Consider the following 12,837-nt stretch of genomic DNA (forward strand, 5'->3'; position numbering starts at 1 on the left):
TTTCAACAGGCATCATCATTATCGTGTTTTAGTCATTAGGTGGCATGACTATTAGAAGACATGTAAGCTCAATGCTTAAACTAATCCGATGTTCAGGGAACTGTATTGAATACCAAAAGGATCAATGGCAATAAACAAGATTTGACACTGAAATCACCCCAAGTTAAACTAAGGTTTAAATTTTTACATTCCCCCTTTAACTTCAATGAAATTTATCAAGAGCTATAACAAACTAAATGGGTAATTTTCCATAGCATAGTTGTTTAAGATCTGAAAACTCAAGATTAATGGGTAATTCTCCATCGCAGATTGTATACATGAGATAACTGTTCAATACGACTTATTGGGGTAATAAATATCCATGACAATCTGACGTTTCCCTCTATCATCTACATAGAATATTGAGATCATATTTGCAATTGAATCAATATATAAATGAATCAAACATTACATGAACAAAACCACAAAAATAAGAAAACAAAAACTTTTACCTTTTGGCTAATTACACGACGTTTGTATAACTGTATTCAGGTAAGAGCCTCAAAACTATGAGAACTGCTTACCTGAGGGTGTAAGTGGAACTGTGGAGAACTCAGAAGCAGGATGGTCATAAGGTTTATAGCTCTGATAGGAATGTGACGATCTTGATGTATCAATAGATGGATTTGTGGTAGAAAAGATAGGAGGACGTCCACTAGAAATTGCTTTTCGGTCAGGCAAAGCTGGAGGAGCAGTTGGGGTGCTTGGACTGCTACCATTAACATCTCCCTTTGATACTTCAGTGGATTCTGTGGACTCTCTCTTTTCTCTCTCTTCAGATTCTTTAAGAAGATAATCAACCCATAGATCCGCAAAAGACTGAAGGTAAAAACATATGGCAAGATGCTAAGAAAAAGATCCAGGACTGGGTTAAAAGAACTTATTAATTAAAAATCAACTAGTCAATTACCTGATTTTCTGAAGCCATATTTGCAGGTGTCCCTGCAGAACCTCCACCCATAAAGCCACCAACAAAGCGGCCAGGCAAACCCAAAACACCACGAACTACACCTTTTCCACCTTGCTGAGCAGCGCCTATTCGCTGCTTATCCTCGTCTGAAAATCCCAGCATGCGAACCATGAGATCAAGTACCTGGCCAGTTGCAATGGTTTATCATTATTAACATTCAAAATGAGCATATAATTCATATAAATGATCCACAAAATACATGGCAACAATAAAGATTGGGGTGGCAAAATAACAGTGTACCTCTTTACTGTGGTTTCTCTGGAAGTATGTCACAAGCAACTTGATGACAATGCGCCTGAAAATATCACAAAAAACATTAGTTGACCCTAAGAAGATTGTTGCCACATCCAACAGTTCTTTTACACAACAGCAGAAAGATGAAGAATCAGGTATGAAATACTGCACAAAAAGTATTGCATGGTTTCAAAATGCAAACCTGTCGACAAGAAAATCAGAATCCACTGACATCCTATTGAGCCTTGTCATGCTTTGCTCTAGCGCACGACGTAGTTTTGCATTGTCCTCCTCAAGCTTATTTACCCGATTCTTCCATTCTGCTACTGATTTGTCTGCTTGGGCAAGCTTGGCTAAAATTTCTTCCTTCTCCTTGTTTGATGCTTCAACTTGCTGTTGTGATTCCTGCAGTATATATGGCATGTTATTTTCTGAAACAAATCACAGAAACATTTCTACTCTCTTTACTAAGCTACGAAAAAATTAATTATGAAAATTTACAGACAAGTTGTAGAGAGAGCAAGTACAACAAATCTGAAACTTTCCCCCCTTCGGAATACTTCCATCATATGCAGTCAAATGATAGATAGATTGGCACGTTTAATGTTACTAGTATTTCAACAGGAAATTTGAATATGTGAGATGAAAATTCAAACGTGGTCCACAACAAGCGAATCTCGGCTTTCTTTGAAAGCTATGGCACAAAGAATTTTCAGGATTAAACAAGTCAACAATGCATCAGGTTTTGAAAATCAACTACTGAACTACATGCACACAACAAGTTGATAAATATCACACATATTTAGAGCTCTTTGCAAGCTACTGTTACACGTGAAAGACGCCAAAGAAAGTACAGATGTAAGGCTGTTAATATGGGATGGAGCACAGACCTGCAGAAGTTGTGAAAGCTTTGAACACTCCTCTCTGGATAGCGATAGGTCACCTTCCAAACGCTCCTGTAAATAAAAGTTCAAAGTTTCACAATTTGGGCATGAAAGGTCTTCAAACAACGCATTCAGAAGCAAATATAACAGAAAGAAGATTTGGGACCAAGTTAAGACCTTTGCTTCAATTTCAGCATAGTATTGTCCAAGAGCAGTTTGCAAGTTCAAGATTTCTGTATTTTTTGCATCAATGACACCCATGAAGCTACCAAGCTTCTTCTTCAAGTCCTCAATTATTTCCTTTGACTGCTGTAGTTCATGATCATTCATCATCTTGATCTCCTCCTGACTTGCACGAGCTTGCCCAAGAGCTCTTTCCAAATTTGAGATTGTTGCCCTTTGGTATTCAACATGCTGTCGAAGCTCCTCAATAATTTTACTATCCTCATCCATCTTTTCTGATTCTTCTAATTCCTAAAGGGAGATAGCACACAAATAGCTTGAATATTAGTGACATAATGCCAGATAGTTGAAGGGGAGATTGAACATGTAAACTATACAATTTATTCTGAATGTAATATAATGAATGAAAAAAGACAAAATCCATAGAAAAGAAAATTTGAGCTAATCAAAATTCCCAGAGTTTGATAGGTTGGTTTACCTATGTTATATTAGCCACAAAAATTAATTTACATACTGCTAACAAACAAATTCACATTACGAAGTAAAGATTATGAAGCACACAACCTTATCCAATAAGTGTTGCTTTAGACGAGCAAGCTCTTGTTTGGCTTTATCCCTTCCTCGACGTGTTTCTTCAAGTTCTTTCTCAATCTGTTGTAAGGAATGCTCCAATTCAGCTTTACCAGGGAAGCTCGTAAATGCATGTCCATCCTACATGTACACTACGTATTAGTTAAACTGGAATTGCATTGACAGTGAAGACCTACATGGTTTTCAAGAAATAACATCAGCATTAACACACATTACCTCATTAAAATTGTTATATTGCAGCTTCCCTGCTCCAGTAGTATCACTAAGTGTGGATTCAAGTTTTTTCTTCTCTGCCTAGAATTAAGCTGCGAATTTAGTTCCTACACTTCTACTAACATGATAGTACTTATCATTTACTCTGTTGACAAAATGCAAACAACAAAAGGAAAAAGATGACCAACCTTTAGCTTGACATTTTCCTTCTCCAGGCTTGATATTGTTCTTCTCAGGTCATCTGTATCATTTGCTCCTTCACTCTGTCTTCTACGAAGTTCCATTTGCAATTGTTTAATTTCCGATTCTTTTTCATCCACCTCTTGACGCAGCTTATTTACCTCAAATGATGTCTGCAATACACAAACATTAATTCCACAATAGTTATTATAAATATACTTCAGTACATGTAGCCAAGATAAAAAGTCAGATGGGTACATTAAGCCAAGAGACTAATGCAGCCTATTCATAATATCTAAAACCTTTCTGCATAATATGATTTTAAAATCCACTCTGACAAGTGACTACCATACGAGTTTATTTATGTACAGAGTATTCTAGTCAATGTATGGAATGATGTCAAAAGGATATTGTCATGATAAAACAGAGCAAAGATCTATAAGAACAGTGTTTGGATTAAGTTAACGGAGACTGACTTGGAGTGTGAAGAAAGAGATAGGTAAAATTTTGTTTTCAACATGTCTCGCTTTCAATCTAAATTTCTAGAAATAGGATATTAAAAAAATTCCTAAAGATTATCAGATCAACACTTCAGTATACATGCAATGAAAGGATCCTCCACACCATCCCATTAAGAAAAGAGAATGCACACACGAGAATAGATGGATCCATCAATAGCGGAAAGACGCAAAAGTCAAAACAAAATAATAGGCACCAATGTCACGTCAACATGTATTCATAATAACGCTCAAATTTAAAGCTACACCTGTACAGGATGGAATTAATCCAGCACAACTATTCATGTCTATCTTTAGAGAAACAGAAACAACATAATTGTTTCCTTGAATTTGAGTCAAAATAGAATTCATTACTTACTTCATTATGTCCCGATTTCAACAACTTGAGCTTCTCTGTTAATGAACCACTCGTCTTTACTTCGTCTGAAAACAGCATTGAATGATTAATGCAAATTAAGCAACAGGGGAGAAGGAAGGAGATTGTACATGCAAAAGAAACCTTGCAATTTGACTTTTGTATTCGCCAATTCTGCACGATCTTTTTCCAATTCTGCTTCCAATTTTTTCATCTGAAACTCGTGATCCTTCTGCATTGCAGCTAGAAGTCTGTTTTTCTCTTCTAACATATCTGCAAGCTCCTAGAAGTCATTTATTTTTTGTTAAAGCTATTTCCAAGTACAAGCAATAACTAAGAAAATCTCCAAAAGAACATATAGCACTAACCAAGATCAACAATCACATTAAAAATTTGCATTCTCCATGATAATATCAACTAACAAGAAATAAAAGGCAGAAACAACATAAAGAATTGAGGACAGAATACAGTGTAGTTTCAACTTATTTTCACCCACTCTTCCAATACCCATTGTGTGTTAGCTTATGCATTTTTAAAAGGCGGTTTGTGCATGACTAAAAAGTTTAAGGATAATGCAGAACAGAATGTACATTACCTTTTCACGACGGGAATCTGAATATTTGGAATCCGAATCAGCTTGATTTGTATGTAAAAAACCATTGCTGATCCCATCCTGTTTAGAAACAGCACCATTTTGCCACTGATTCCCGCTAGAACGATTTCTAGCAGAGGTTCCATGCTTGTTCTGCCGGCTAGGAGATTGCTCTCCACTTCCCTACATCAAACAAAAGAGTTGGTACAATAACTACAAAAAATAACAAGAGAATACTAAAAATTGCAATGTATTAAATATTTTTTTTGGGAAAATGGCAAGCTATACATAGACAAAATGGAATATCACTTATCAGAAAGACAAATAACAACAACTTCAGTGACACAGAAACAATACCATTCTGTACAGTAATCTTAAGGAGTTAAATGATGATTTAATAAGATACACACTACTCAACCTCCAATGTAGAAAAGATGGAAGGTGGGAAAGGAGACGGGCAAAAGATTCTCGGCAACTAATGCATAGCCGAAGATAGAGAACCATTCAAATAGAACAAATTCAAACAAGATTCTACTATCCAGGAATGATTACAATATTAGTTTTACAATATTTCTTAGGTAAGTAATGGAGACTTGATAAAGAATACTTCAGACATTCAACCCTTATACGATGAAGAATGTTTCAAACAGTACCTTCTGCACATTCATACTAGTTGATGCTATCGAAGCTTCATTACGGGTGGTACTCAGGGCAGCATTAGTTACTTCCAGATTTTGTTTTAATGAGCCATTTTCTTGATAAAGTCTGACTATATGATCCTGTCAATTCAGTTAAAAAATTCAATTAAAAGCTCATAAGGACAAATAGATAAAACAGCAAACACAAAAATATTTCCACACAAGGGAATATCACATAAATAAGCAGAAAGGTAAAAGCAAACAAAGTCATGACAAACAGAAAGTAAAATGCGCCTAAAAATTCACCATAGCATTATTCTAGAATTATGTGGTTCAGCTATTCTGACTTTACAGTACAATCTTTGTCAGCAACTTTCACTATAGAGTAAAGCTATCAGCAGATAACATAGGTCATAGGTAGAATTGTAAGGAAGAGGAACTTGAGTGGTCTAGTACGTAGTATATAAAAATAACAATTGTGATCATGTTGAAAAAGAATAACTGAAAATTCAAAAACTATCTGACAACATATCCCGCGTCTATCAAGCTCCATCAATTCTTAAACAGAATAGTCATGCACAAAAAAAAAATTGCAAGCGCATGACGAACATTAAACATTCAAGCATTAATTTTTAAGAATTTCCAGAGGGCCTTATGTAAGGATGCTCCCAAGAGTTTATTAATCTCCAAACAATCCATAACAAAAAGCAACCAAAAAACCTCCTGTTTTCCATAGAGAAAAGGATCATTCTAGAAGGTTATGATTTAAAGGTCTAGTCTGGCTTAATATTTATATAGAATTAAAAGTTTACTAGTTCTAAAGCTCAGTCTATCATACATTTGAGGTTGCTAGACATATGGTGTTCAGACAGCCTTGTTTCACAAGTAGATGATGAAGAAATATAACTTCACGTGTTTTCATACGAGCCACCAATCACCAACTGTCTTTGAAAGGTTGACTTCTCTAAACTGCACAAAAAGACTAGCTGAATTTAAAACTGTCAGATATGTCATGGACAACACTAACAGAGCTTCTTGCTCAAAAATCCTTATATAAGCACAAAACTACTAGCCCAACATACAGATTTAAATCAGATTTTTTACTCATGAAAAACTCCTAACCCTAACAGATAAACTTAAGTTTTTTTTTTTTTTTTGGGTGGAAGATAACCTTTAGTTAGTGGATCCTATTTCACTAATTTACAGCAAAAACCAGTAAAAAAAAAAAGGTTTTATTCTATCAAAAGCTGACCTGCAGCAATCTTCACATGTCAGGAACTCAGAATACCTCCAGGGATAACTACTATTAATAACAAAATTAAGCACCAATTACTAAAAGCCTTTTTGAAAAGTGAGAAAATTCAATGTAAGGGATCATTCCATGCAATGCCAATAATTGTGTGCCTTTGAGCACAGCACACTCTAAGCCATTTTCGAGAGCCCCAAACATAAAGCATCTAGCATATCTAATATTTGTAGCTCATAACAAAGGCCATTATTCTGCAAAAAACTTATCTTGCAATTAACGATTATGGTACTTTAGGTGACTTGCATCTTATTCCCAAATAACCCTTCCATACCAAAGCAATTATTCTAATGGGTGTATGACCCAAATCGAGTGGTATATCAGTGTATGAATGAAAAAGTTAATCATATGCTTAGTGAAAATTGTAAACACATCGTCTATAATAACACTAACCATAAGTGCAATGTGTCCCTCCTTCCCTTTCTCCCTTTATTTTTACCTTATTACCTAATTCACTATATGTATTTAATATACCACCTAACTTAATAACATTTATGGGTGCATTTCAATGGTCACTCCTTCTTGGCCAAAATGCTAGTTAACATTAACAGAACAGCAAGAGTGAAAGATGTTAGGTAGATATTGCAATTTTTTGTTACATAGCAATTTGGATCCATTTAGGCAAGACATACTAAATTAGAAGCTTACAGGATCCCCTCTAAAACACTAAAGTGCGAAACCAATATCCTTCCTCTCGGATAACATTCTACTGAACATTCATATATTGAGTATGATGCAGGAAAAAAGAACCAGATATATGCCAGTCATCAACTCAACCTCTGCTATTCTGTTATTACTAAATTCTTAACATAGAACTTAATAACTAGCACAAAATGAGAAACACTCTGATGACTTCTAATATCATCTACCGATCAAAACCTACAATCTTGCTGTTCCACCTCTAAACTAAAGCTAAATCACTTACAAATGAACTTATACAACCTCTATCATCAACACTATTTGTCTCATGTCACCAGCTGTTGCGAATATTGGCCATAATCGAATACACGAGATGCATTTGGATTCGGTGTTAATTCATGGACTTGAAATTTAATAGGAGAATAAAAGAACAACACATGGTGAGTGCAATTGACGATCCTGAATTCAGCAGGTAAAAAACTGACCTCTTTTTCTTTCAGCAAAGCAGCATAATTAACTGATAGTGCCTTAATTTCTGCCTCGGAATCTCTAAGCTTCTTAATCTCCGATTTATACCGCTCAATCTACATGCACATTATTAAAGTAACCAAAATGCAAAACATAAGACTAAAATTCAGCAAAAATTAAAGTCATCAACTCAAAAACTTAAGAATTATGATCAAATTACATCTAATTTCAGTACTAAGCTCAAACAATCGAAAACAAAAGTGAAGAACAAAACTCAAGTACCTCAGAAACGTAAGGAGAATCATTTCCATTCGACAAATTTGGAGAATTAGAAGGCGATTTGGAATGAGCAAGACTGTGAGAACGCCTTCGATCAGAGTAAGGAGAATCGTAAGCATGGATCGAAAGTTCATCTTCGTCGTCGTCATCATCGTGGACATCAAGAGCAATTTTATTTAGGTTTTCTTTCAAATTAGCAATCGAACTCCACATAATTCGACTTCAATCAATGAATTTAAATTGGAAATGTGTTTGGAAATTGCAGGAAAAATCTGGAAGTTTGAATTTTGGTGTGAAGGAGTGAGGAGAGAGAATTATAGATCTGGGAGAAGAAGTTGAGGCTTGGTGGACTGGTGGTGGAAGCCTGGTAGGAGGAGAAAGGTACGGAGTAATAGTAATAGTAATAGTAATAGTAATAGTAATTTGATGTTTTAATGTAATGGACTAATGGGGGTAACACCTAAGAAACCACGTTTTTGTGCTGTTGATGTACGATAATGTCTTCGCTTTGCCGAGTTACTGCTCATTTCCTTACGTTTTAAGCCATGGGTGACAATAGCTAACCAAGTGGGATGCACACATGAAAATTTCGATCCCAAGATTACATGAAATTGGGTGGGGAGGTCTAACTATTTAATCTATTCTTTACTTTCTGAAAATTTGGAAATTTTATAGTAGTTCTTTTAGTTTTATTTTTATCTCAACTTGCTCATTCACCTCTGTTAAAACAATACTTCGTAGTTATTAAATCCATATTGCCTTGATTAAAATCGAAGGTATGCACTATTAAACATTTCAATTAGTATAAGCAACTATTTCATCATTGTTAAAATTGGTTGTTGTTGGGCATTTCACTAATCAAGGCCTCAAGGGGGGCGACACATTGTACGTGAACGAATTGTATGTGACATTTAATGATTTTACGTAGTATTAGATTTTGTTAGCATCGTTGGGAAATTTCATGCCATATCCAAGGTTGAGGTTGGTGAGTGATTGTGGGAACTGGGAATGAAGGTTGTTGCTTTTGTTGTTGGTAACGAGGGGAGCATGGTTTAAATGCTTTTTGTTTATGTAATTTATTTTTATTCATAATAAATACGTGTAGGAATTAGTAAATATAATATATACATAACTAATTTTAAAAATACGAAGAAAATGAGGGAAATATGATTTCCCGTCAATAAGATAATAATGATTATTCCTACCACAACCATGAGATAAGATAAAAGACTCCTTTCTTTTTGGACTCTTTCATGAATAAATAAAAGTATCACTATTAAGTATGAACAATTGTAATTTGTAAACAACCAAAATGTTTAACCAACATAATAACCTAAACCATACGAAACAACTTATCATGCGGAGGACCACATGAGTATTTTCACTCAAACGACAACGCATCAGTGGATTTCAAGCCGAATCAATGCGAATTCATATATTGTATTGCTTCAGATGAAGTTTTTTATTAAGACGATTGTGAATCAAATTTACGATGTATTTAGTTTTAAGGTGTGTAGTTGTGTTGAAATTCTTAATTTCTTAAGAATTATATGTAAGTGTCGTTTGGATAAATTTCAAATTTACAATTGTTTCTTGTGAATCCTATTGATGATTTTTAGTTTAACTTTCTTTAACATTGTACTTATCTTCTAACTAAATAAAGAAAAGGAAAAAAAAAAGTGCAATATCTCCAAAGGTCAAAGGCCGAAGAATGTGAATGAGCTATTTGGATGAAGAAACAATTGGGCCAAAACACAAGCCCAAGGGTAATCTGACCTGAACTCTCCCCAATCAGCAGTCTGCACTATATATTACAACCACCTTCTTCCCCCAAACTCACCAATCTTTCCAATCTACAATCGCCTTCTTCAACTACGCTAGGGTTTTTACTTGCCGCTCTCTCTGTAGCTCATCTCTTTTTTCACTATCAAAGTATCAATCTGATGAGAAGATGCGGTGACGAGAAAGATTACAAAATCATTTGATAATCTCTTGTTAGTTTTACATGATATCTCATTTAATCTATGGTTCGTATTCCCTGAGCATCTCTCTCATTCTCTTAAACTTTCAATTTTTATCTTTATTTTTCAAATTTTGTTTTTGAATTTTGAAATGAATTTGCAACGAAGGACCTATAGGAGGGGTTGATAAAAAATTGCAATCTTCATCCAAGTTTACCTTCGAAAACTTCTCGAAAACAGATTGCCGGTTCCGACTTTTTCTTTTGTTTCGGTTCCGTCTCATTTTTTTCACACATTTTCTCTTTTATTTATTTAATTAATTATGCCTACGTTTGCAAGTTCGTCGATCTAAAATATGTGGTTTGATGAATCTATCAATAGGCTAAATTAAAAAACCCATTATATGTACTATTTATGTATACTGGGCTTCCTTTAGCTCCGATTTTTCTTCCATTCAATATTTTTTTGATGGCATAGGATATTTCGGTGACAAGGTAGGTACATTTCTATTACTAGTATAAATTGAATTTGAATGCATAATGTTAAATGATGACTCTTAAAGACGGATTCCCACTGATATTTTTTCACAGATTTTTCTGTGAATTAATTGATTATAACATCTTTCCTGATACATTATGCGTTTTTATCAAAAAAGAAAATCTTATTTTAAATTTCTCCTAAAATTAAAATTGATTATTTGGGTGGCCGGTGATGTATGATAATATTTGCTACTCTTGATGGGATTTCTACGGGAATTTCACTTGATGATCTTTTATCCACCAAGATCTCTGAGGTCACTTTGTTTTAATCATCATTTAACTTTATTTTAATGAAATTATTTGTATTGATAACGAAAATGGCGAAGGTCCCAGCAGGGAGGTGGGTAACTCTCTGAAATTGAGACCTCTCTAACACAAATTATAACCTTCGCATATGAAATGCCGAAATATAAGATGCCCAAATGCTTAATATTTGGATCATCTCGAACCCTCGGCTAAATTTCCCATTAACCTGTTTTACATTTTTCTCTTTTAAAACCAAATTTTACGCTCAAATGATTTTGCTTAAAATGAGTATAGACTGCTGGGGATTGGAGAAGAGTTTGCATACAACAAATAGGAACAATTTAACTCAGAAATGAATGATATAATATTTGACAATGAAATGAATTTTTACTTCTCAATGACGGACTAATTGACAATAACACATATTCGGAGGATATAAACACTAAATTAAACAGGCACGTAACCACTACGGAGTATCAAATATGGACTTTTGTTCGTGGAGTGCTGGACATTTCACAGAGGCTGGGCTGAATGTCTGAGCTACGCCAAAATATTTAATTGATCATGAGCAAATAGAATTCATTCAATATAAGTTCATTATCCTGCCTATTACTTCACTTCTAGAGCCTGACAGTGTGTGAGGAGGTCTAGCACTCTATCACTTTTAAATATTTTATATCTCATAAATAATACACCAAAGTTGCATATAATATGAACTGGAGGTAGTATACGGGATATGGGCAAATGGCGTAATGTTCCTAAAGAAGTTTGCTTGACAGTACAAGTTCAAGATCAACTCCTACGCTGCTGCTAAGTTGCATATAATACAAACCGGAGGTAGTACTCGAGAACTGTATCAAACCTGGACCAATCTGGAGCTAAAAACAAACTAGAGATGATCATCCAGATAATGGCCTTGTTTGGCAATTGGCTGTTGGCTGCTGGCTGTTTAACTTGGCTTGTTTGACTGACTGTTAGTATTGGCTGTTTGTAGTGGCTGTTTGACTATTTATTGTATGTAAACATGTTTGGTAAAATCAGCTGTTAGATATTGGCTGTAACTATGCAAAACAACCTTAAAGGGCATTATTATGTATTCTTATACATTTATTATCAGTATTATTAATTATTAATTACTAATACAAAATATTAACTACTAATTTATAATTAATTATTATTAATTATAAACTACTAGTTATTAAGTACTAATTACTAATTATTAAGCACTTAATATTAATTACATATTACTAACAATTGTTAATTACTAGTTATTAATAATTAAGTACTAATAATTACTAATTACGGAGTACTAACTATTAATTTTTAAGTACTTATAACTACTAATTTACTAATTATTAAATAATAATTATTAATTATTAATTACTAATAATAGATTATTAATTACTAATTATAAATTATTAATTACTAATTTTTTATTACTAATTACTAATTATAAATTATTAATTAATAAGTATTGATTATGAATTACTAATTATAAATTATTAACTATTGATTATTGATTATTAATTACTATTTATAAATTATTAATTACTAATTATTAATTACTGATTACTTATTATTAATTACTAATTACTAATTATTAATTATTAATAATTAATTATTAATTACTGATTATTAATTATTAATTATAGATTAATAATTATTAATTATTAATTACTGATTATTAATTATCAATTATCAATTACTAATTACAAATTAATAATTAATTATTAATTAATTACCAATTATTAATTACTAATTATTGGTTGATAATTATGAATTATTAATTACTAATTATTGATTGATAATTATTAATTACTAATTATTAATTATTAATTACTAATTATTAATTATTAATAATTAATAATTATTAATTATTAATTATTAATTATTAATTATTAATTATTAATTATTAATTATTAATTATTAATTATTAATTATTAATTATTAATTATTAATTATTAATTATTAATTATTAATTATTAATTATTAATTATTAATT

At 32.9% G+C, this 12,837-nt stretch overlaps 1 protein-coding gene and 2 non-coding genes across 4 annotated transcripts; 2 read left to right on the forward strand and 1 right to left on the reverse strand.

Moving 5' to 3' along the window:
• Positions 1-316: 316 nt before the first annotated feature.
• Positions 317-8,468, reverse strand: LOC145585755 (golgin candidate 4-like). 2 transcript variants are annotated; one of them, XM_081642465.1, is made up of 15 exons: positions 8,093-8,468; positions 7,828-7,926; positions 5,413-5,538; positions 4,763-4,942; positions 4,312-4,450; positions 4,171-4,235; positions 3,303-3,467; positions 3,118-3,195; positions 2,875-3,021; positions 2,305-2,601; positions 2,134-2,199; positions 1,446-1,648; positions 1,250-1,304; positions 950-1,132; positions 317-858 (listed from the first exon to the last, which is right to left on the reverse strand). In XM_081642465.1, exons 1-15 carry the CDS (start codon positions 8,300-8,302, stop codon positions 547-549), a joined length of 2,325 nt encoding a protein of 774 aa, XP_081498591.1. In that variant the 5' UTR covers positions 8,303-8,468; the 3' UTR covers positions 317-546. The 2 variants fall into 2 exon arrangements, with proteins under 2 accessions (XP_081498591.1, XP_081498592.1); XM_081642466.1 differs by lacking the exon at positions 8,093-8,468 and adding an exon at positions 6,236-6,366 and having other exon boundaries at positions 7,828-7,916.
• Positions 8,469-10,753: 2,285 nt separating this feature from the next.
• Positions 10,754-10,846, forward strand: LOC145587002 (small nucleolar RNA SNORD24). The gene has a single exon (XR_014101069.1). It is a non-coding gene; the product is annotated as a small nucleolar RNA SNORD24 (small nucleolar RNA).
• A 61-nt stretch (positions 10,847-10,907) lies between these two features.
• On the forward strand, positions 10,908-11,054 carry LOC145587174 (small nucleolar RNA snoR145). Its single transcript, XR_014101199.1, has one exon. It is a non-coding gene; the product is annotated as a small nucleolar RNA snoR145 (small nucleolar RNA).
• Positions 11,055-12,837: the final 1,783 nt, after the last annotated feature.

The sequence above is a fragment of the Chenopodium album genome, chromosome 16 (genome assembly GCF_948465745.1).
Source record: "Chenopodium album chromosome 16, dcCheAlbu1.1, whole genome shotgun sequence".
Classification (NCBI taxonomy): domain Eukaryota; kingdom Viridiplantae; phylum Streptophyta; class Magnoliopsida; order Caryophyllales; family Amaranthaceae; genus Chenopodium; species Chenopodium album.